General features: G+C 35.5%; 1 protein-coding gene across 5 annotated transcripts in view; it reads left to right on the top strand.

The window, feature by feature from the left end:
• The first annotated feature begins 583 nt into the window (after positions 1-583).
• The window catches only part of LOC139691045 (SR-related and CTD-associated factor 4-like), an 84,358-nt gene continuing 58,461 nt past the window's right edge, over positions 584-26,480 (top strand). For all 5 annotated transcript variants that reach the window (XM_071588782.1, XM_071588805.1, XM_071588797.1 and 2 more), the window contains exons 1-9: positions 584-725; positions 882-1,010; positions 1,160-1,321; positions 1,406-1,621; positions 8,101-8,250; positions 13,714-13,874; positions 16,937-17,165; positions 24,214-24,599; positions 25,925-26,107. In XM_071588782.1, the coding sequence (XP_071444883.1) occupies positions 696-725; positions 882-1,010; positions 1,160-1,321; positions 1,406-1,621; positions 8,101-8,250; positions 13,714-13,874; positions 16,937-17,165; positions 24,214-24,599; positions 25,925-26,107 (1,646 nt within the window). In that variant the 5' untranslated portion in view covers positions 584-695. The remainder of the gene's footprint in view (positions 726-881; positions 1,011-1,159; positions 1,322-1,405; positions 1,622-8,100; positions 8,251-13,713; positions 13,875-16,936; positions 17,166-24,213; positions 24,600-25,924; positions 26,108-26,480) is intronic.

Raw genomic sequence — 26,480 nt, 5'->3', positions numbered from 1 at the left:
TATAATCTTGGTGGTAGTTTCCCAGGGACCGATTTGTAACTAGAGCACTTGGGTAGGAGTAGCCTCGAGTGTTCTATTAAGTAGTTGTCAAGTCGTTCTATCCGAAGTTATTAAAGCAGTTGCTGTTTGCATTACCCTGCAAATAATTCTAATACCTACGTTAGCTTTCGGTGCAGTGTGGCATATTGATGGATATATATAAAACATAAGTTTACAATCTGCCATAAATAAAGGATCAATATATCAATCCTTCAGACAGAAAATTACTAAATAATCTGATACTTCGCCGTTTCATCACACCGGCTTGAAAGGTATCCAAAGATGGAATACAATTCCCATAAGTGATATTCCAAATTGTTACTCCATTCTAAGCTTATGCTCTTTTCATAAATTTAAACTCCTGAAGACTAACAAGTTAACTTAGGAAAACATAAATGTGGGACAACAACTATGAACACACAGAAATTAATACAAACAAACTCAAACATTGCCAGTATTCGAGTTCCATCAACATTTACTAATTTCGTAGGTCATGTGACCCTGACTCCGTCATTGCGTCTAATGCATCATGGGTGTTCGGCCATCTTGAAGCATGTTGTCAAAGTATTTGAACGCGGAATTATGTGCAATTTCATGATCTGTGGTGGGAAATATTTCATTATAAATTGACCGAAGTACCGATCAAATCAGCAGAAATGGACGTGGTTAAATTTTTCAACTCTGAGGTTAGTATTATTACCCGCAATGCTAGGATGAAGTTTGGGTTTTAGGGGTTTGTGTGAATTGCTAGTTATGGATTGATTTTTATATGGTACATTTGAGATATTTTATGGTACCTTTATTTTCGTTAGAATTGTTAAATGATTCACGTCAATTTCTAGCTCTCTTCCCTCTATGAGGTGAAGCCGCCAATCTCGAAAGTGAAAATGACTTCCATCACTAAGAATGCCATCAAAGCTATTAAATTTTATAAACATGTAGTGCAGAGTGTGGAGAAATTCATACTGAAGGCAAGTTCTTACATTATGCTGGAGTCGATAGATTGATGTACAAAAGTCTAATTCCTTTTCTTGTTATTTATACGGACCTATTTATAAGTCGACAATCATTTGTCAATAATACGGTACCGTCGAAATGAAATTCATGTTAACTGTTTCAGTGCAAGCCGGAGTATAAAGTTCCAGGGTTGTATGTCATCGATTCCATTGTCAGGCAATCGCGACATCAATTTGGACCAGAAAAAGATGTATTTGCCCCGAGATTTGCGAAAAATATTCAGGCAACATTCATCAATCTTTTCAAGTGTCCTGTCGAGGAAAAGGCATGTTAAACCCTTTTCACCCCTTGGTGAAAATTGTACTTTTAACATAGAAGCAGTGTTTAATTTGAATTTAATATTTTACAGAGTCGAGTCATTCGAGTGTTGAATTTATGGCAGAAGAATAATGTTTTCCCGCCCGAAACTATTCAGCCGCTGTTTGATTTAGCCAATCCAAATCACCCAGCCCACAAAGAGCAGTCAGCTGGAGGAGTCGCTGCTGGTGCAGTTAGTAATAATGGTTCCATAACTAATAATGGAACTCCAACGCAGAATGTCACATCCTCCAAAACCCCACCCCACGTAAGTACCTCTTTATGTCGGTTCATTTTGAAAACTTTAAACACTGTTGCGCAGTTCGATTGTATGTATTTCGTGTGTATTTTCTATTGGGATGAGTTTGATCCGAAAGTCTTCGAAAATTTAAGGAATGTATATGCAGTAGTAGTCATCGGCATTTCATGTAAAATGTTTCTTAAGTCATGTTTAGTTGAGGCGAATTCTTTTCAACTATTTCAAGTTGCTTTACACTATTACATATGTATTTCATAGATGTTTAATTTGACATATTTTTGCATTTCCCAAGTCAAATAATAAACGTAAACACATGTTCTTCTGTAGCAATTATAGTTTTATTGCTCTCAACAATAATTCCTGTGACCAAATATTTTATGCAGTGTCTGTAAATAATCTTCTTTAGTAAGCTTTAAATATTCAGAAGATCTTATGCTTTTCATTAGCACTTATTGCCCTTTGTTGGTCATTGGTATTGCATGCTGTAATATAAAGTAGTTTTGAAGAATTTTAATCACAGTTTTGGTCGTTCGTTTATTTCCAGACACAACTAGAGCTAGGAAGCTCTAGTTGTGTCTGGCATTCAATCACTTAATTATATATGGCCTTCGGCTTTTCAACTCCGTCAACCTTTTTCACATGAAACCAACCTAATACCTTAAACTCTTCCTCATTCTCTCCGTAAGCTACCTGCTTTCGTCACTTTCCCATCCCACCTTCAACGCACATTCACATGACTCACATGAAATGTTAATTTGTCTTAAGTTACCTTACCTTTGTTTACTAGTAGTCTTATTTATATGGTGCTGTATGTAAATTTATTTTTCAGTATGTGCTAAATTATTTTAAATTGAACAAGATGCATAAAATGTTTAATTAACCCTGGTGGCTTACCATCACAATATTTTGTGTATTATTTTTATGTAATAACTATTAATCAGTTGTTTTCAGGAGTGGATAAATTATACATTTCCTATTTCTGTTTGCAGTTCATCCTTATTAAAGGTGATATGTATTGTAATTAACTCTGAAAACGTTTAATCATATAAGAGAGACTATTGACTCAACTATGGTTCAGTTAAATAAATATTTCAATTGTTAATTTTCGTGCAGAAAATAAGAGCATGTCACTGATTTATCAGTCTCTTGGATAAAATGGGCACTTGGCATTGTCTTATTTGGACCCTTCCTTGCCGTATGTTGGGAGTCTTCTTCCCCTGATGGGATACTTTCCAAAACTCTGAATGTAACTTCTACCAGTAACAATGTATGCTTAGAGGCTTCAAAGTATATATTGTTACTGTACAATAAGCTTGGGTGACATGTGGATTCCAGATCCTGAACAAGGTATCATCCAAAGGTGCCTTAACTCTCTTTTCTTGCCTTTGATACATAATTTTTTTAAATATTTATTTATTGTTAAAAATGGCCAAAAGTCTGAATTTGTCAGTATTAGACTATTTAGTGAAGACTCCAAGAAAAACTACCGGAAATGGGGAAATAAACACAGATGCAAGGAGATAATAAACAATAGCACAGATACTGTTGGCTGAAGATTCACATTTTGAGTTTTTCATTCAAAAACTCACCTACACTGTAAAACGGATTGCTTTTACCAGTTTACCCACTTAAGTTTTCAAAGAAGTATGGGAAATAATTTATTTTATTGATTTTGGAAGTTTTGTAAATTTGGGTAGCAGAGTGGACAGGGCCTTGCATAGAACACAAATTAGGTTTTGACCATGTAGGTTGGTTATTTTCTCTGCCACATTTCATGTAATTATGAAATTAGTATCTATAGGGAACAGTTATTTTTATACGAAAACAGAGCTGTGGAGGATATTTGTGCAAGTGAGAGGAAGGATTTTAATATGCTCAAATAATGGCCTACCTGGATGTCAAATGGATACCCCAAAAATAACTTTAAATGATTGTTTTTGTAATGGACACTTTAAGGTAAATGAGTCTTGGCAACTAGGGGATTGGCCCAATCAGGTGTGAGTCATCTCTCAAATCCTTGCATAGTGAAAGTGACGGCGGCAGCACAAAAGACGCCAAAGAAGACCAAACCATTGAGAATAGATACTTGGAATGTTAGTATGATGTAGAGGGCAGGAAAATTAGAAAATATAAAATGAGAGGAAAAATAGATATTTTAGGGCTGTATGAGGTGACATTGAAGAATGGCTGGGGTTACTGGAGCAATACACAGTGGAAGGGAATGGGAAAGGGTGGCAATAATGTGAATAAAAATGTAAGAAGTGTGTTAAACATAGAGCAATTGACTGATAGAATATTATTAGTAGAAATAAAAGCCAAACCAAGGAACTTGGATATTTTCAGGTCTACATGGCACCGAGCAGTCATAAGGCTGAAGCAGTGGATCAAGTATAAGATCAATTAAAGGATATAATGGCAGGTGATTCAGGAGTGAAACTTATGATAGTGATGGGGGGTGAGGATTGCGATAGAAGGCAAAGAAAGAGATGGATTAGGGCAAGGTTTCGGAACAGGTATAACTATGTGGCGAAAGCAATAGGGTTCTTTAGAAGACAGGGGTCTATTCCTTTAATGGGGAGGGCATCTTTAGACGTGCTCCGGAGACAATGCTGAAATGGGAAGAGCGTTTATGGACACACCATATAAAATGATGTCCCTCCACAGGGAATGCATCTGTAGTTCTTTGGGATCTCTCTCAGAATGCATGCTTCTGCCAATTAGCTTAATTTTTTGAACTTGATGGTGTTAGCATTAAACACAAAAGAATTCTTTACTTTCATGAAAGTTTTATGGTCTTTTGGAAACAAAGGAACCCCTAATGGTACTTTTTCTTTCACTTACCCGCAGTTACTTTTCTATGGGAAGGTAAAGTTATTGTGCGTACTCTTGGTGGATGACCATATTTTTTTGGTGTTCCTTAGCTGTTCTCTCGAGCAAATAGTGACAGACATACTTTTTAACATTTGAATTTTCTTTGATTTCCTTTTGAGTTTAATTAGGCTTTAGTAGTGCTTTTCATGTTGGTTTGCTATTTCATTCTTAATTTTGTTTCTCCCGTGAAGAAGATAGGCTTGTGTTATCCATTACTAGATATTCTTTCCTTATGTTACCTTGGTCTTGTATAATCTACCCCAGACGTGTTATTCATTCTTAGCAGTCATAATCACCTTTTCCGTGTTTGTGTACTCATTGCATTTTGGAAACTTCCTGTTGATGATTGTGACTTTTCAATTAACTCCATCAGTGTAAAGCTTATAACTTTTGAACACTAAATCTTTTTGCTTCTTTCATAGAATTTATCTGAGTTTTCAATTTTTAGTAGATAATCTGAATTATCTATAAAATGGCCTAGAGAACAGCTGCCCTACCTAATGATTTTATAAATAAAATGTTGGAGGCTAATAAAGAAGAGTAGTGTTAGTGAAAACAGCTCATGATCATCAAAGGAGGAACCCTCAAATGTGTCCATGAGGATGGTTGTTGGTACTAGTGGGAGAACAGCGGGGTTTTCCTGAAGATTACAAGAATTGCTGTAGATTTCTGAGAGAAAAACTGTTTGCGGAGTGGAGGACGGAGGTGAAGAGGATTGCAATGCCACGCAATTACATTCCAGAATTTGTGTTGAAAGAGGAACTCCAAGATCTAGATTTGAGGCTGCTGCAAAAGGTGGTTTAGGCGATAAAAATGAGTCAGACTATTTGAACATTAATCATTAACTATATATGTATCTACATTGGGCAGTGGACAAATATGTATGTGCAGCAAAAAATAAATGAAAAAACTTCGCAGCAGAAAATTAAAAGTAGAAGCCACGATAAAGACTGGGTTGAAATTAGCCAGGAGGAAATGTTGTTTTTTGTGATGATGTTGTTGCAGCATATTATACATGGGCCTACTATTAGCAGCTATTTAACTTGCAACCAGCTCTTGGCAACCCCCATTTTTTATGAAATGATGAGTAAGAAAAGTTTTTTTCTCCTCTTGAGGTTTCTGCTTGTTGCAGATAATGTATCATTTAGTGAACCCAGACAAGTAATCCCAAGTTTTTCAAAATAAAGCTTTTCTTTTAACATTGTATTAGAAAATTTTCTGAGAGCTACATTCCCGAGGAAGATATTTATATAGTAATGTTCATAGAGAAATATAGAACTCATAAATTGTTTGGTAGGAGTTGATGTGCGACATTTTACCAAACCATCACAGATTGTGTTAACACTTCAGAAAAGTTGCTGAATAAAGGTTATCTGATAGGTCTGGACAACTATTAAAACAGTGCTTAGCAGTATGAACTTGTGAATATGATGGAAATACTACCTTGATCAAAAAGTTCCCGGAATAACCACCGTGTGGCGCTCCCATCGTTCCGATTTGAGTTCTGTTTTTTTTGTTAAATTGGTACATCTGTTGTTGATATTACCTTTAAATCTTAGTGTCATAACTTGACATTTGCAAAAGTTACGGTCGGTTTTCGGTATGTCCATCAGTGCTTCCTGCGATTTTTCCATTACTTCCTCTCGGCTGCTAAAACGCGTTCCCCGTAATGGTTTTTTAACTCGATTGAACAGAAAGAAGTCACAGGGAGCCAAATCAGGTGAATTCGGTGGCTGTTGGATGGTATTTGTTGCATTTTTCGTCAAAAAATTACGAATAATGATAGCACTGTGCGACGGTGCGTTATCATGGTGCAAAATCCACGAGTTTTCTGCCCACATTGCTGGTCTCTTTCGGCGAATTGCTTCACGCAAACGTCTCATAACGCCCAAATAATACTCTTTGTTTACTGTCTGGCCTTCTGGCAAAAATTCATGATGCACTACACCGTTGTAATCCATGATAACCGTCAGCATTGCCTTCTTTTTTGACTGAAAACGACGTGGTTTTTTTGGTCTCGGCTCATTTGGTGAACGCCATTCACTTGCCTGATGTCTGGATTGCGTGTCGTACTCATAAACCCACGTCTCGTCTCCAGTAATGATCCTTTTGATGAATGTGGGATCGGATTCAGCCTCGCAAATCATGTCTTTTGCGACGTCAACACGGTCTCTTTTTTGCATGAAATTGAGGTACTTTGCTGCTACACGACGGAAACCCAAATCATTAACCACAATGTCTTGGGCGGATCCATAGGCAATGTTCAAGTCCTCCGCTATTTCTCTGATGGTTAATTTGCGGTTATTGACCAACATTTCTTTTACTTTATCAATTTTTTCACCGACTTTCGATGTCGATGGTCTGCCACTGCGTTCATCATCTTCGATTGACTCACGACCACTTCTGAACCGCTCGTGCCACTGGTAAACGACCGTTTTTTTTTTAGAGAATCGTTGCCGAAACACTTTTCCAACATTTCCAACGTCCGTGCGCCACTAAATCCGTTTTTTACGCAAAATTTAATACAAGTTCGTTGTTGCAAATTTAAATCCATTTCGGCAATTGTAAAAAATCGCCAACACACACAGAGATAGATGTACTCTTGGCTACGTAACTTTTGCAAATGTCAAGTTATGACACTAAGATTTAAAGGGAATATCAACAACAGATGTACCAATTTAACAAAAAAAACAGAACTCAAATCGGAACGATGGGAGCGCCACACGGTGGTTATTCCGGGAACTTTTTGATCAAGGTAGTATATGCATTAGGAACTGTGTGATCAAACCACAAGGAATTGCTGTGAGTTATTATGACAAAGAAAATGAAAACGAGAAGTCACAGCTGCCTTTAGGAACAAAATGATGGCTTTGAAGTGGAAGGACAAGAGGGATGTTTGTGTTGTGAGCAGCATTCATGATATGAAAGCATAGGGTGAGATAAAAAAATGGTTTATAACAATAATTTTTTAAATAATTAAGCTGATTGTAAAAAACAATTTTTTCACAATTTCATTATTCAAAAAGTCAACAACATAATAATCCACCAAAAAGGAGATGTATATATCCACAAATTAAAAACCCCATCAGGTGGGTGGCTTTCAAAAACTCTGTCTCCATTAAAGGGGTAAATCATAATGAACACCTGGTTTGATTACCACAACAGGCAAATGTATAATGGCTAATACTTGGGGGATTCACAAAGACATCAGCCTATATTATGGTTAGGATCGTACTTAGGAACAGAATGATTCATTTGCAGTTACCCTGGAGTGAATGTGCACCATTACTCTCCTGAGGAGATCTTTTAATTCATGCCGCGCTGCAATTAAACTCTTTGTTCTTGTTCATCTCGTTTTGTTTTGTGTAGATTTGTTATCATTGTGCCATAGAGAGCAACTTTTGAAGTATCATTTAGCGTTAGGTTAATATGGTTTGTTAGCTGTCTCATGATAAAGGTCCATGTGCATCTGAGGTTTGTTCAGCATATATTTATGGATTGCCTGACTTAATTTGTTTGAAAACTCAGTGCTATAATTTTAAGAATGAAATTTCAAAATGACAATTAATTTTGAGAATCCTAATGCTAGTCATAATTAATTCTCTAATTTTTTACAGACTCCAGCTCCTGTTGGCATTGCTCCTTCTTCAAATATTTTGCAAGGAATTCCAGTTGATCCTAATGTTATTCAGCAGTTACAGCAACTTCAACAGTTATTGTTGAAACAACAGAACCAGCATGCAGAAGCGCGTGAGGCAGAGGATCAGGTAAGCGTGCTGATGGCACTTCGAGGGACCTGCCCAAATATTCATTCATTTATTCAAAGATTATTCATTCTTCACCACTGTTATGGAATGTATTAATACAAAGATATAACAATTTTGTTTTTGTTGGAAAGAGGAATTTTAGGTTTGGATTTCAACGTAAGGAAGTAAAAGTAGGGGAAAGATGTGCATGTGTAAAATTTTTATATTTCATCCAGGTCTTTGTTTCAAAAGGATAATATGACATCACCTGATCTAAATAATGAAATGTCCTCCATTGAACCATTATACTCAATAATTACCTCCAGCTTAGAAATGCGTCCACCTCTTATTGGCCCAGACCACGTAGATGGGTTTGGAGACAAGTGCAAAGATACGAATTTTCAACATCATATATCCACCATACTGTGATTCCATACTTGGCTGGCTTTAATGGAATATTGAGTGAATTTAGTTCGACCCCAGTACGCAAAAAGTTGCTTGTCGATTGTCAGGTGCTCTTATGTTTTGCCAAATTACTATTGAACATTGTCCAAAGGTCTCGCATTGGAGCAGCCTTATCACTCTCCATGCGCTCAGCACAAGTATTGGCATCATCAAACTGAATGAAATGGGCAATGTTTCAGTAGCAACTAATCCCCATTGCTGCACGGCTCAATGGATATGAGTGAGACTTCTAGTACTACGACGTGCCGTAGGTGAGTACCCTGTTATAGAACGAATGGTGAAAGTTTGGTTATGGACCAGATGGTTAAGTTTATCATAGGTTTATCAGGTATACGTTTTTTGAGAAGTGCAAATGTAGTATCTCAGTGAGCCTGTTATGGTGTATACAGCTCCAAAAGTAAGGGAAAATAAATAAAATATGAGTGCTCCAGCAATTGGAGATTTGGTACGAGAAATCCTAGAAAGAAAAAAAACTTTTCCTTGGTTATATCTTTCCACTTCGTAATCCTTACTTTTGGTGCCATATTTATTCAACATACTCCATTGGCGTAGTCATTATCTCCATAACAATAAAATCTATCATTTCTTCCATCGATGACAGGCCCAACCCTTGTCTGAGTGTCTCCTGAGAGGTTCAGATATTGCAAAGTATGTTGGAAAAGCATTTAAAAGATAAATTAGTCATATTTTTAAATATGTTTAGAGTAAAAATGCACAATTAAGCAATAAAATATACTTAGAAGTACTCAAATGTAATGCATAATGATGTGAAATTGCATTACAATTATAAATTCACAATAAATTATCCAGTGTCCCAAGTGTTTAATTTCTCCTTCCGTAGGAAAAGTTAAAATTTTTTCTTCTCTAGTATTCTCTCATTGTAAGTTGGGAGATGACAGATAAAACTTATTCTGTCAATAGGAAGGGAGAAAAGTATGTAATCCTTAAAGTTTATGTAAGAGAAGAGATTCTGATGGTGTTTCGCAAGCCAATTAAACCTTTTTATGCTACCTTTTCATTTCTCCATATCACTGAGGCCATAAGGTGCAGATGATTATGCTGAGTATGAAAGAATTGGTATATTTAAATTTTACAGGTAAAATTATTGAGGATGTAACCGCAACCATCTGCAAGGATATTTGCATGAATAAGGAGATTAATTCTTTAAAAATATAACATTGGTAGATTAGCACCAACATAGTTAATATTGGAAGTAGAAAACAGGTAATTTTATATTTAAGCATTCAAATAAATGGTTACATAATATTTTAATGCAACCACAACATTAGTTGTGCTGCTAAATGTTAATGATTGTAACCATAGAAAGCAATGGAAAGAAAAAAAAACTGTGGAATAAAGAACTAGAAGTACACCAAGCACATTTCATCAGCTGTTGATCTATAATAAAAAAATCACTCCTTGCAAATTTTAATCTTCTGTAATCGTTTAAGTATTGAATTTACCGACTCAAAATAATATTATATTCCATTATTTTGCCATCAAAGAATAGCTGTTACTTGTTCATTTTCTTGGAAAATTGCAGATCACTAACAAAATATTTTAACCAACTAAACTGGCTATTTCTGGAATATTGGAGGAAACTTTATGTGCTGTTCTTACTCTGTCAAATACTAAAATATTAAATCCTGCAGTATTTTGCCAATGACATCAATAGCCTTGATAGAATACAAAAATGAATAAATACAAGAGGTAATGATAAACTCGTTATCCCTCATCACAAAACAGCTATATGCAACCAGTCATTTGCAGTCAGCTTGTTAGCAGTGGAATGAGCTATTATCTGTTACAGCAAATGCACCTTCTCTACCATCATTCAAACATGAATTTCATAAATCACTAATTTCCTAGCAAACCAACCATATAAAATACATACTTAGCTTTGAGTAGAATTCAAGACACTTTTATTGTCGCAGGTGCATTGTACTTTTTATTGGCATTTGTAAATATAACCAGGAATATTGTTGTACTGTTTGCATGTTTTGTTATATATATATATATTGTATGTTGTATTGTGTTATAATTAGTAATTGAACTAGGCAACTAATATATTGTGTTGTTGATTGTTAGTATTAAGATATTTATTTAGTAATTTTATTGCTATTAATGTATAATTTGCAACATATATCTGTAACTTTAATCTTGTAAATGTGTGACGAGGGGTTAGGTGGTAGAAGAGACTCCATAGTCTCAATCTGGCCCAAAATAAAAGCGACTATCTCTCTATTCATCTTCAAGATAAGCATATGCATTATTTTCTTTAACTGAAGTTAAACTAGCAGAAATCAGAGTCAGATTCTCTGAATAGACAATAGAATTATGTTTTTAAAAGTTAAGTGAATTCTGATTTTGCATGTGGAATAAATGTTTTAAAAACAACAAAATTTGAAAGAGACGTGATGTAGATGATGATGGCTCTCAGATTCTTCTGTTGACATTGCAAAAGACAGATTAACGAGAGGTAGTGCATAACTAAAAGAAAGCGTTTGAAAGTTTGTTTATTAAATCATCATTTGATGTAATTATTTCATGCACATGCGATGGTGGAATTGAAGTAGATAAGGAAGAAAGTCTGTATGTACATTTTATGATTAAGGTAGAGAATGGCAGCTTTTTTAGCATGGAAAAATGATCCTACATGCTGATAGTACTCCCGCATGAACGTATTAATCAATGAAAGGTCTATGTCCTCAATTTTCAAATTGGCCTATATTTATTACAAGTCTTACTATAAGCTCAATAAGTTTTTATTGGTAGGAATCAGAGAGGTGAAGAAAATAAGTTTCATGCCAACATAATAAATAAATGAATTCTAAAGCATAGTTAGCAGTATTCAGATATTTATGCACATTATGTGAAGGTAACCCTTGTTATCCATTATTGAAATAGAAAGAAAGACTCGTACTTTTCCACAGATTTTATTATATGGCACGACGCGTTTCACCGACTTGCGGCATCATCAGGTACGACCCTTGTTGTCCATTCTTATGTAAACCAGCCAAACTAGTTAGTTAACCTGTTACAAATTAGACACTTCTGTACAAATAAAATACTTCATTAGCTGGCTCATGTATAATTGCTGATTCTTACCTCACTAATAGACTAAATGAAGTCTATATAAACAGATGATAACTATTTAAAATGTATAAATACTTAAACTATGGAAAGGTACATTATGTATAATATAGTGAGCAATTGATGTGTAATATTCATGCAAAAACAATTATTTATAAACAAAATGATGTTACAAACTGATGTTTATATTTATGGTATTGATACATGCTTATTTGAAACTAATTCTAAGTATTTACAATAGTCATTGATGCATGTAAATCAATCACTAGTATAACAGTATAATTTAATTCGGCTCTTTCATAATTTCAGAGAAAATTTTAACAACAAAGAACCAGTACGCATTTAACCGGGGACAATAAAATACTATTATTCAACTACAGCAGATTTAACAAGTCGTGGTGAAAATCCCAAGTTTTGTTTTGAATGTATTCAAAGTTAAATTAAAGAAGTTACCTTGGGTAGTTCTGGAAAGTGTTTGCCTTTGTCTCTTTGGTGGAGACCTTTAAAAGTACCTTGACCAAAACCAGCCTATATCAATTTTAAACAGACTTAGTTTATTTTGATGCATTCACAAGGCAATGCATTTACCCAAAAAATATGTTCACATTACAGACTGGGTTACATAGAAGAACAACAGTTTTTTAAGAAAAGTTCATAGTTTATCTTAATTGGCTACAATCTTGCTCATTTTTGCTGTAGATATTATGTTCGTAATTCATTTGCCCCAATTAGCAATACCCATCTGCTACTTCCTGCTCATCACATAAATTATAATGACTCTTTACATGAAATGGGAATTGTATATAATATATAATCATAAACAAACTCACAAGCCAAAGATAGAAACAACACAAAAACACTTAAATGGATGAGGTAGGGCTTTGGTAATACAAGAAAAAATATTCGAGAAAGATCTACTATTCTTCTGGTGAATTATGTGTTATTTGCTATTATGTTGCAGAAATTAATCCCACAGGTCCATAACGTGGCCCGCAATTCCAGAAAGATTTGACTAAGTACTGTCGTAAAATGCAATTTCTCCCATGGAGAAAAGGACCCACTCTCTGGATTGATGTGATAACTTTTCCCATCTGAATTTTTGGAAATTTGCTTCACGAGCAATGAACTTGGGCTGGGAGACTCATTTTCTATGAGAGATTTATCCTTCTCCTATATTGGGAGAAAGAATTTACAGACCTAGGTTATGAGAGACTACTCTTATGGGAGGTATGGAAGCACATTTCATGGGAGAAACAAGTTTTAGACTTAGGCTCCTGGAGAAATTTTGAAATGAAATACCCTTTTAAGAAATATGAAGTCTATCCAATGATGTTGACCTAAATTTGAAAGTGATTTCATTCACTAGAGCACAATAGGACTTCCACAAAGGTGTAAATCTCATTCCTGCTTAGGAATTGGAGCTGCCAGTTAGTAACTAACATCCTGTCACAATTCCAGAGGGAAGATTAGCTTTGAACGTTTTAAATGGGCATTACTGGTAACATGTGATGCTTTTATTTTCTAATTCCCAGCTATAGAATCTGCTTGTGCTACTGAATTATATTATCCTTCTAATCCTTCATATCATTAATTATCTGGTCTCAGAAATTCTCTTCCTGAAGACAAAATGCTATGATACTATTTTCTTTAAAGGTTCATTTTTATCCCGGTATTGATACACACTTATTTTAAACCATCCAATGTGAGTGAAATATTTATACCTCCTATTGATGTTTTAATTTATATGTAAACCATTGATCAATAAAAAGTACTTAGGGAATTACTTATTTTGTTGAGGTTCTTTTTGTGTGCAATTCTCATTTTATCATGATTCTACTTCAGTGTTAATATTATTTATTTTTGCATATTTAAGTTAATGCCCTAAAAGTTCATTTTACTATATTAATGCACAAAATCTTTCACAAGGTTAAATTTGACAAGAAACTGTTGGATTTTGACTATGGGGAAGAGGAAGATGAAGATGGTGGCAACCAAACAAATTCATCTGACAACCTGCAGCAGCATCATCAGCCATTGGCACCTCAACAGCAAATTTCAAATTCCGCATCAATAGATTCTTTGGGAAGGTATGTTATTTAATAATTTTTCTCCATTCATAAGATAGTGTTCATGCTAATTGAAGACTTAAATGATGAAATTCATATTTGTTTCTTTTTAACTTGGGTGAATCTTTATTTTGTATTGGCATCTTTTGCATGATACAATATTGGGAAGGAAGTCTCTTCCAAGCATTAACTTTTTTATTTGGATTTGCCCATAAATTTATCCAAAATAAAAAATAATTGTCTGCATTAAATTGATTAAAATATGTTTTGAGCACTCATGACAGTTTTTCCCACGTAAGCTATGTTTCATCTACTGTGACCATTGCTGAAATGCAAATGATGTTTTTAATACTGGAATAATCACTTAGGAGGCATTTCCCTCATGTATAACCTGTTTTACCCTAGAAAATGCCAAGAGAGGTACTTTTCTCTTGAATTCTATGACAGGATTTTATCTCAATAAAAAAGTCTTGGGGTATTTATTTTAAACTGTAGCTGATATAATATGAATATATGACCATTTTATGTCATTAAAATGCATTGGAACAGAAGTCAAGGAATTATTATTTCTATTTTGCCCTATGATAAGAAAAATATTTAATTTGTTTTTGGGATGTGTAATTGTTCCTGCAATTAACAAATGATGATATTTAGCTTCAGATAAACAGATGGCTCATGCTGCAAATATTACTATTGGGTTCCTGCATTAAGTAAGGATCCAAAAAGTGGTTGCCAAAACAGTGTTACATGTGAACTTTATTTACCACACCCTCCCAACATATTTTTCTGGATGACCCCTAAATATGACATGTTAGATGGGAACACAATAAATATCAGGACTAGACATTTCCAACGTTTTGTTTATCTATAATAATGATGTTAGCCAGAATCCAAAGTTCAGTCATGTAGAAGAACCCGAAGTACTGGATAAAAATTATTTGAAATTTGGCATTCATCTGCTATTTAACTAATGCATCAGTTTGCTTTATTTTTTTGCGTGGTGGCTCAAGCTCTCATGGTATGCTGCTTTCCATGAAATGGCATCCTTTGGGGTAAAACTTGGCAACTCTATTGACCATCATCCACCCAGTGTCTTGCAACTTCATGCTAGAATTTTTTATAGACAATTTGTTTTCCATTGAGCTCCAAATGCACCCTAAAAGAGTTGGATAGGGCACTGTTCAACAAATATAGCGCTGTCTTCTTTGATCACGTCATTGTCTCTCTCATTATTGTGCAATGTGTGTTTCTGTTTGAGGGTCTAGTGTCCAGTAGTCACTTCTTCTGTCTTAATGCACAGGCCCCATATGAATAATCTATTCTAAAAAATTTTCATTTCTCAAATGGTTATGTCATGCCACTTCAATCTTTTAGGAGATCAGGTTAAAAGCAGAATACTACATAAACCCATATTAATACGTGGATTACCGCTTGATACTGGTGACAAAAACAAAGTATTAATACATGAGCGGACCACTAAGTGTTAATCAGACAAATATTTTATGTAGACTTCCCTAGGCACGAAAAGCATTTATTATGAACCCAACTATGTAGAAAGTTAGTGAGAACCTCAGAAGACCTTATTTTCACATGTTAAATGATCAAATCCCTTTTTACATTCAATAAGTTCTGAAATGATCAAACTTTGAAATGCTGAATCTGAGAATGTATAGCGGTGCTTTAATCCGGACAACTTTCAATTTGAATTTCCCGCCATATCGTAGTTCCACTGGAGGTCACGATTAGCATTCTTGAAAGCCGTAGGCATCTAGTAAACGGTCATTACCTCAAAATGGCTGAGACGTCACGTACATGTGCGGAGTACAATAGAAGAGCCGATATTGTCAACAGTTTTCATGCTAGGCGGTCGCCCATTGAAATAGTTCGATTCTTCGGGTACTACAGATCAACTGTTTACGATATTGTGGCTAAGTAAAATGCTTCGGAGAAGTATGGGGAAGGTTTCACTAACCCAGTGAGGAAACCTCATTCGAGGAGATGCTTGTCACGAACTGCGGCAGACGTCAAGAAGGCTCAGGTGCTGATTTCAGAGGTCCCAGGCCGATCACTGAGGAAATTGGCATCAGAATTGAATGCTAGTGAGCAAACAATGCATTGGATGGCAGAGGAGGACCTACAATCCAAGTTGTCCATAAAAAAGGTGCGACACATGCTGTCTGCGGCTGCCAGACCAAAGCAGATTATTCGCTGCAACCTGCTATTGTGTTATCAAAAAAATGAAGCTATCGGGCAAATCAGATTCTTATCTGATGAAAAATTTTTTACCATTAACGGGAAGCTCAGTGGGATAAATGATTCGTGGCTCCCTGAGGACAGCTCCTAGGTGTTGTGTCCAGTGAGGGTGATATCACAATTCTTTGAAAAGGGGCAAACTATCTCCAAATAAGTATCTGCAAATTTTGAAGAATGCCGTGAAATTGTGTATGGTAACTGCGGCCTCGGGGAGACAATATGTCTTTCAACAGGATGGTTCACCAGATCATACAAGTCATTCACTGCAAAACTGGCTCTCAGATAACATTTACATGTTCTGGTCAAAGGAGTTCTGACCCCCGCATAGCCCAGACTTCAACCTCCTTGACCATTATGTTTGCAGCGCAGTCGAAAGAGTTATCAATAAGTCAAGGCATCCTAGTGTTGCCTCTCCATGCACCGCTATCGTAGCCGTCTACGCAAATATGGACAGCGCTGTTTTAATGATAGCCTGCGATCGATTAGGGACAAGATTAGTGGCGGTCATTGCAGCTGAAGGGGGTTACCTTGAGTAATGTTACTCATGACAGATACCACTACTTGTATGTAAAAGGATTTTTGTTTGTATTTTTTAAATAAATTTGCTTTTAAACAAAAGTTTCAGTTACCTGGATTTAAGAGTTGTACCCAGTAGAACATTCTCAGACTGTAAATTTTAATGCACTCAAATTCATCGTTTGAAATTAAAATGGGTCCATTTATTTTACGTTACTTAGTAAAGAACACCAGAAGAGGAGGATTTGCAATAATTTATTGTTGGCAACTTGTAATTAATTAGCCTCAGAAATAAAATTTTCACTTTTTTTCAGTATACTTTCCAATCCTGAAGTTCTGCGCCAGCTACATCATCTTCAACAGACAATGTCTGCTTCACATGGCACTAAAAATGTAATTGAGTCGGTGAAAGGCCCTGGTGTCCCACAGCAAGTTGTAATGGATGCAAATGCGGTGGCAGAAGCTGTAGAGAAAGCTCGGAAATTGCAAGAAATGCAGCAGCAGGAAGAAGAGTTTGATAAACACCTTGCACAAACCATACCAGTGAGTAATCTCATTCATGTTTGAAATTTTAGGCATTCTACAAAATTATTTGGAGTCTGAGTTTCCACTGTTTAAATAATCTGTGAAATCGTCAATTATTTTTTGATGGTTGCACAAAAACATGGTATATCATCCATTATCCCATGGCATTTTAAATGGTAAATTGTAAAATAAATATCCCTATAAAGAAATATCACAAAAATACAGTTTAGTATTTATCATGATAATTATAATTAATATTTACTTGCTATTTCATTTGAGGTTCCATGTAACATGCAGAATGCCTAACAGTAACGATGACAAAAAATATTCGGTCAAGGGGGTTATTATGAATAAGAGATTAGAATCCCTCTTCTAGGTGGAGTATTGCTCTATCCCACTGTGATACTCCATCTACTGCCATTATGAGTTAGAGGGTCCGAGTCTCACCTCCAGTGGGTGTGATCATTTTAGTGGTCTGATTTTTATTTGTGAATATCATTGCACTCATATGGTCCAAAAATATTAGCCAATTTTGAGTCTTATAATGGCAGACAAAATGGTATGCTGGAACTTTAAAAGAAATAGGTATGCATTTATTATTGTTTTGGTAAAAAAGCTTCACGTGACCAAAATATCTAATTAACATGTATTAAATTGTTGATTAACAGAATGGTGGAGAAGAGTGAAATATTTTGATTTCTTAAAAGAGAAAAATATTTTCAGTCAAAAAAGCCAAATAAGGTGAAATTTAATATGACCTGGGAGCATTAAATGTCTCTTATACTGTCCATCATAGACATTTCACTAAGAAATTTTCTGGGAAAAATAGGGCATCATATTGAAGCTCTTCAACTGCTATGGTCCACTGAAGTCCATAGAATAATGAATAAAACAAAATAATGGTTCATGACAGATTGCACTCTCTGTCCTTATGATTTCGTTTATCTATCCATTGCACCACTTCATGTCACTGTGACAGGTGTGGTGGGAAAATTAACGGTAAATGTTTTTACTAGTTTCAAAAGTATACATTTGATTGGATTTTATGTTTTATCTAAGGGAGAGACTGCATTTTCCATGCACCTACCCGTGTTTGGATAAATGAGAATAGACAATGTTGGTAAGGTGGTTTTACATCCATGTCAATTTTGTAAACAAGTTACATTGAGATTCTTACGGCCTTTTCTAAGACTGACTATAAAAGGTCCGTCCCAAAAGTAATAGGACCGAGTCAACAAAAAACAAATGCCAGAATTGATATATTCACTCAAAAGCCTTAGAATTAGCACTCATATGCATCCATACACAGCCAGCAGTGGGTTTTCCACACCTCTTACATCCTCTGGAAGGTGGCGCCTGGATTGCTGCTAAGCTCCCTCATCACGGCCTGTTGTATCGCTTCCACTGAGCTGTGGTGAGGCTTTTCAGCATGGATTTGAAGTGGGGAAAGAGGAAGAAGTGTGGTGGGGCCGAATGGTTAAAAAGCTCTTGGCATATCTGCATCAAGTTTCCTTTTGTTCGTCAGAGAGCACTCATGGGACCAACTTCGCACACACCTTTCTCATGCCCATGTTATCGCTCACAAGTTGATACAAATCACTTACAGGAATGCCAAGTTCATCAGAAACCATTTGAACACTTAAACTGTGATTCCTGTCCAACAAAGCCTCCACTCTTGCAAGATTTTCATCCCTTTTTGGGGTAAAAGGGCATCTGAGAGTTCGGCCTCTTCATCTTCTTCTCTACTTTAATAAAAGAATTTGTGCCACTCAAAAACACCCTATCTACCCATGGCGTTATCATCATAAGATGCCTTGAGCATATCATGATTCTCTTTCTGGTTTGTTCCCAGTTTAATGCAAAATTTGATGGCGTAGCACTGTTCAAATAACCGGTTTATGGCCGAGTATAATGAGGCCATGTGATAGAGGTATTGCAAATGAATGATCTACACTCTTCAAAGGCTGGTAGCAAACTGTCACCAGCCTCCATCCTTTCCTGAGACTCAACTCCCTCGAATGCAGCCAGCTGAACCACCGCCCATCTGTCTGTATATGTGGGAAAAAATAAGTTAACTACTTTTGAGACAGGCCTTGTATTAAAAATATCTCCTTAAGCCTTGAATGGGCCCTTAACGGCTTTGTGAAATATTATTTATTATAGTCACAGTCAATTTTGTATGCATGCATGGACATTTAGTTGAAATACATACACATTTTGTAGTCACTGAGTCTTACCTTTTCAGGAGATCATTCTTTATTTTTTTAAATCTCACCAAAGGTCTTCATCGTACAGATGATTTGGCATTGCATTAAAAATACTTTGGACTCACTACAGCAATTCCATCCCCCTCAAATTTGCTGCAATATTTTGGAATATCTCAGTTATACCTTTATTGTTTACACACTACAAGGTTGGTCCCAGAAGTACCCAACCCAACAAAGAGAAAACAAAAATTTTGGAAAAAAAATGTATTTATTTTTCAACATCTCCTTTCAACTCTATACATTTTTCCCAGCAATGTTCAATAAGTTCAATACCCTTTTTATATTGAGAAATGTCTTGCTCCTCAAAATAGCCATTAACTGCCATCATCACTTCTTCACGGTTAGAAAATCTTTGATCACCAAGCCATGTTTACAAGTTTGAAAACAGGAAATAATCCGAGGGGGCTAAATCTTGCAAATAGGGTGCATTAGGTAGCAATTCATACTTGAATTCATGAATTTTGGCCATTTCAATAATGGATTTGTGAGCTGGTGCATTGTCTTGATGAAACAACACTTTCTTCTTAGCCAAATGCGGCCGCTTTTCTTGATTTCTTCGCTCAAACATTGCAATAAGTTAGCATAATACTTGCCGTTGATAGTTTTTCCTTAAGATGGTCAATGAAAATTATCTCACGCGCATCCCAAAAAACTGATGCCATAACCTTGCCTGCAGATGAAACGGTATTCACCTTCTTTGGAGGCAGTTCTCCCATTTGAATCCATTGTTTTGATTGTGCTTTTGTCTCAGGTGTGAAGTAATGGACCCATGTTTCATCCATGGTCATGAAACGGCACAAAAATTCTGCTTTGTTGCGGTGAAACTTTGCTAAACACTCAAGTGACACATCTTCATGACACTGGTTTTGCTCAAGTGTGAGCAAATTCAGCACCCATCTTGCACACAGCTTTCTCATGTCCAAATTTTCAATAAATATGCGGTGTACTGCACTTTTTGAAATGCCTACTATGTCTGCTAGCTTGTGTACTTTCAGTCGATGATCATCCAGTATCACTTAGTGGATTTTCCTAACCGTTTCTGGAGTCATCTCCCCATTTGGTCGACCAATGCTATGCTTGTCTTGACAGCATGTATGGCCTCATTTAAACTCTGTTATCCAATATTTTACTGTTGTAAGCAAAGGAACAGACCCACCCAGAGTAGAATCCAGTTCAGCTTTGATATTGTTTGGGTTGAGGCCTTCCAAATAAAAGTATGGTATCACATAATAATGACCAATTTTTTCCATTTTCAAAAAAATCACTGAAAACGTTAACTATTGATGGATGCCAAAAAATTACTAAAAAACATGGCATCTTCATAGTTGTAACATATGCTTTTTGAATGTGTTTTAATACAGTGATTTTTCCAATGACTACCGCCATCTCTAGGTCAGGCCGGGTACTTATAGGACCACCCATTTATTTCAATCCACTTTCAGTGTCTTAAACTTGTTTTTATGGTAATTTTCTTTTGCTAAATCATACCGCATTAAGCCTGATGAAAGGGCAGGATTTTCAAGCAATCTGTGTTCTGTAATCATATTCATTTGATTCTTCAGCTCATCCACATGTTCATCTTGTTTTGTCTGAATGCACATCCAAAACAGTAAATCAGCTTCAACTGAAGCTAAATAATGTACATATCATTTACACATGCCAAATTTTTTATATTACAAGTTTGATAGCATGTAACCTGCAACATAGGGTATCAAAACAATGCTTTCTGAACTCCAAAGCTTGGTGTTTTATGTAAATCCCTTACTAAATAATGTTGACAGAAATCAGGGATTGTTCTTGATTTTATTTTACATTAGGTAGTTACTTATGTAAATCTAATATATATGCTGATACATCAGTGCATATATATATATATATATATATATATATATATATATATATAATATATATATATATATATATATATATATATATATATATATATATATATATATATATATATATATATGTGCATATATATCAGTGCATATATATATACAAGGCTTTGCTTGGATGCCTTTATTAATTTAATTACAATATTTATTGATTAAAAGTAATGTTAAAACCTTTGATTTGGCACTGCACAGTAGTTTTCCAAAGAATAAATACGGAACTAGTCACATATCTGAACACAGAAGTAGTTCACAAATTCTTCAAGTTCATTTTATAGGGGAATAGGTAATTATATCTAGTTGTAACAGCATAAAGATGATAAGGTAATAATTACAGTTGCTGGATAATCAGTGGTATTTCACAGAGAATGTCACAAGAATAGATTTGGCAACTCAATATGATGAACACATGAATAAATACCTAAAAAATTACACAAACAGTTTTTCGCTAACTCATCATTACTTATTTCTAAGTGGTTATTTACATTCCACATACATGTGTGTCCTTTCGTGGATTTATGCTAAGCATAAACTTTTTGTTTCATGTATTATTTCTCACATCAACACCCTTCAGGGAATCACCGTTACTTTTCATGGTACATATATGTGGAAGAAATGGTTAAAGAAGCATGGGATGAAAGTTGGTGGATAATTCATTAAATTAGGTTTGTAGTTGATGAATCTTTAGTTTGTCAGTCAGCCAAGGGTTGCAGCCATTGCCGAGTTGATTTAAAAGTGAGTGAAATAGGAATGGGATGAAAATTAATGTAAACCAAGATTTTCAAGACAAGTTGAATATTAAAACAGGAGTTCATAAGCTGGAGCAGGTGAACAGCATATCTTGGTATCATTTTGGTCATAGGTCAAAGTATTAATAACAGAAGAACTGTATTATGCAAAGGGACTTTTGCAGGGAAATTGATGACTGTGCATTGAGTAAGGATTTTAAGGAAATAATCGCTAAAACTTTGAAATTTAGTGTGGTTTTGTGCATAGCAGAAAACTGGTCATTAAAGCATGATGATAGGCACAGAAATGTGGGTGTGAAGAAGGATGAAAAGGGATAATTGTACAGAAAGGAAAACAAATAGAGTGCTAGACATAGTACAAAAGGAGAGAGGATTGTTGGGTGAAATCCAAAGTTGATGGGAAAGGTGGATGCAGTGTATTAGGATTGGCAATGGGCTGTTGAAGACTGTGATGGAGTGGAGAAATTAAGCAAGCAAGGAAAGCGTAGAAATTGTATAAGTGTGTTGGCGAGATTGAGGAGTGGAAGTTTGAGGAAATAAAGGAGAGCTTACAGTGGTGTCGGATATGAGGCTCTTTGTTAGAAGAGACAGATAAATGTATCTTTATTTCATTCTTTAGTTTATTTCCATCCAATTCATAATTTAAATGGTAGAATACAGTGGAACCTTTCATAACAAGCTCCTCAGATAATGAGTAATTTCAATTAAGAGCAAAATTATTATGCTCAAAAATAACTCTAAGCGTGTGACATTTCCCATAACAGGTAATGAGGAGGGGGGGGTGCCCAGGGTAATTGCGTAGGCTTTTTACATATGTGTTAGGACAAGTGTTACCAGAATTGTAGTGTGTCGCTGCTGATTACACATTTGTCCAAACTTGTGTTCAGGCATGTTATTTGTGACATTTCATGCTTAGTTAAATAATATTTGTGGATAGTTTTAATAATGTCTCAAAAGAAAAAGCTGCAGGAAGACAGTCATTAGAGAATTAAAAAAAACAATAGAAATTAAAAGTGAAATTATTCGATGTAAAAAACCAGCCACAAGGTGTCAGTGTAGCTGATCTATAACACACATACAATCAATTGACATCAACGATTTGTACTATCCTCCAGTAAAAGAAAAAACTGGCTCTTTAAGAGCTTAGTTTACATTGCATTTCACAAGAAGATATTTTGGAGGAGAGTTTGTCCGAGGAGGAGGAGGTAACAGCAAACAACAATCATCTAGCAAAATAAGAGAAATGCTGGAAGCGCGGGAAATTGTTGCATTGTACATTAAGAGGCATCACCATGATATGTCAGTTTTTATGTGGTTTACAAATTTATATGATGACAATGCTTGTATTTTCTTCGGCAAAAACAAATATATCTCAACAGTTTTCAAGTATAAAAGAATTAGGTATGTATCATGAATAATAAACTAATTATTTTAATTTGTTTTTTTTTTGCAAATCTAAGTCATATTCCAGGTTGGTTCATTCCACAATAGAGGAAGAGATGGAGACTATAACTCTCTGTTGCATTGTATATTGAGAAGCATTGCCCTAATAAGACTGGATTTGCGTGCTAAGAATTTACTTACTGGTGATGCTATGTTAAAATTTAAAAAAAAAATGAAATCTTTAAAAACAAATCTCTCTTCTAAAAATGAATTATGAATGTATCATAAATAATAAACTAATTATTTTGGTTCCTTTTTTTATTGATGAATTGAATATGCATTCCACGATAGAGGAAAAGGTGAACGTGAGCCATGATCCTAAATGTCTATATAATTTTCGTTGAATAAACCTTATATAAAATTTTGTTTCAGCATGGAATGCATTATTGTATTTTGCATTACTTTTTATGGAAAAAAATTATTCACTAAATGAATGTTTCTTTATATGAGAAAGTTTGCGGAACTGACCATGCCCGTATTATGAGGTTCCATTTTACCTGTAATAATATTAGAGGTAGTTGTGACTGAGTTCCTCTTGGGAATATCATTGCCTCATCAATCAGCCTCATGATTTTGTATACAAGTAAATAATACTCTATAGAAAGCATATGGCATTATCACCAAACTAGGTGTAAAGTGGCATAAAATCTTCTAACTGTGCTGTAATATTTACTTTATCCCATTGTAATTATCTGGTTTTCTCTTGTTTTTCCAGAATCTACCTTTTGCTTCAGAGTGTGAGCTTAAACCTCCATCAGCTCTACTTCCTGGGTCAGAATTGTCTGTAGGTTCAGCAACCAGTCTATCGATAACGGTTGGTCCCCAAGGAAATACTCTCATACCTGGAGCAGTGAGGATGATGGGAGCATCTGGTGGTTCCATCACATTTCCTGCTTCTTATTCGACATTAATGGGTGCCACTGCAGGAGCTTCAGGTGTTGCCCCACCACCTGGTTACTTGAACACAGTGGCAGCTGTTGCCGCCCCATTGATGGCCCCTGCTCCTCCACTTGGGGCCCTTGGGGATGGTCATCCATTAAGTAGAGTAGATGGTTCCATGGTTGAAGGAGATACTTCAGAGGTTGTTGATCTAACTGATGGGTAAGTTATTGACTGTTATGCTTTTGGAAAATTAGAATAAAATCTTAGAGCTAGTCGGGAAAGTGACGATCTATTCTTAGAAAATGTAAAAATAGAACTCTCCATTATAAGAGGGTAGGCTGAAAACTAAGGCACACATGCTGGTAGACCACAAACAAAATGACCTTCAGAAGCATTCCTGGTGGCATGTGGAAGTAAAACTCCCCCTCAACATGCATGCACAGGTTTGAGGTCATTTCATTCATCCAGTGAATTTCAAGAAGCGGAAGTATTGATATGTGTTCTAGTGCTATGTTTACGTGATTTAAACAGCGTGCTGTATTGAAGTATTAATTGCTGAAAAAGTGACTCCTACTGAGATTCATCATTATTTAAAGGCTGTTTATGGTGGCTATGCTGTTGATAGGTTACTTTAATTTAATGGGTAGTTAAATTTCCTGGTTGTGACCCTGGAAAACCCATAATTGTTGATGAAACACGCAGAAGATGTCCATTCACTGCCACAGATGATAAACATTCCAAACTCGCTGAAGATTTGATTCAAAATGACCAGTTAAACACTTAAAAGCATATTGCAATTCATATTGGAATATCCAAGGAATAAGTTTGTTGTGTTGAAGGCAGCCTGGTGCCAAATATCTTGCAAACATGACAATGCTCGTGCACACACCTCGCGCACAGCCGGAGAGGTTCTGCAAAACCTGAAATTTGAGCCAATTCCACATTATCCCCCCCGATCTTCCGCCTTGCAATTAGTATTTTTTTCCTCATTTAAAGAGACACCTAAAGGGTAATCATAACTCCTCGGATGATGAGGTGAAGGCAGCTGTCAAGTCCTGGATTCCAGAAAAGACAAGAGAGTTTTTCGTTGACGGAATGAAAAAATTTGTTACATTTTGGGAGAAACGTGTTAGCCTCAACGGTGACTATGTAGAAAAATAAATGTATGATTTTTGAAACTTATTAAATGTACTAAATGTATTGTTGCCCTATCTTACTATTTGTGTTTGTTTGCGCTCTACAAGCATGTGTGCATTACTTTTCAGCCTACCCTTGTCTGAGGAAAGTCATTTTGTCTTGGAATTTCCTTACTGTTATATTTTTACTGATGAAAGATATAACTTCAACCTTTTGAGACTACTCTTTTTTTTTCAATTCGAATTATTTGTGTAAATGATGCCCCATTCCATTTCATAGTTTATTATTTAACATATTGTGTTGTTTCATCATATCATTGAAAATTAGCAAATATTTTCATCACCACTATTACTGTAATGTTAGTGATATAAAGCATTTTCAAATTTTTTTTGTTTCACTTCTATTAGCATGTCAGTTGGCATTGAGTCAGGGTTGGATGACAGCAGAGACAGGAGCCGTTCTAGAAGTGGGTCAGTTAGTAGGAGTAGACGAAGAGGAGGCCGGGGAGGTAGAAGTCGGTCAAGATCTCCACGTGATTCCAGGAGAAGAGGAAGACGCTCTCGCTCCAGATCAAGATCACGTAGGCGAAGGTTAGACTTAATGGATAATTAAAGATAATGTGAATTACTCAATTAATTAATTATATAAATTTTATATTAAGACATATTTGTCTCAAATTTTTTTTAAGCTTTATTTTATGTCTTATTAGTCTTTTGATCTCTTCTATAGAGTATTTTAATTTCATTGATTTGTATTACTATGTTTTTTTTATTCCACGCTAACATTTTATGGCAAGGGAGAGAGATGAAATTCTGAAAATGAACTTTGATAAAATATTAATGTTATTTATTTATTTATTCAGTATAAGTCCGAAAACAGCGCATTCTGGCCTTTACATCGAACTATTAACAATGATAACAATGATCACATTTACAAACACCCAAGCCCTAGGTGGAGGAAAAC

The sequence above is a fragment of the Hetaerina americana genome, unplaced genomic scaffold (genome assembly GCF_022747635.1).
Source record: "Hetaerina americana unplaced genomic scaffold, ioHetAmer1.1.p SCAF_1, whole genome shotgun sequence".
Lineage (NCBI taxonomy): Eukaryota > Metazoa > Arthropoda > Insecta > Odonata > Calopterygidae > Hetaerina > Hetaerina americana.
Note: the sequence above shows the minus strand (reverse complement) of the source record. Positions and strands in the feature narration are given on the sequence as shown.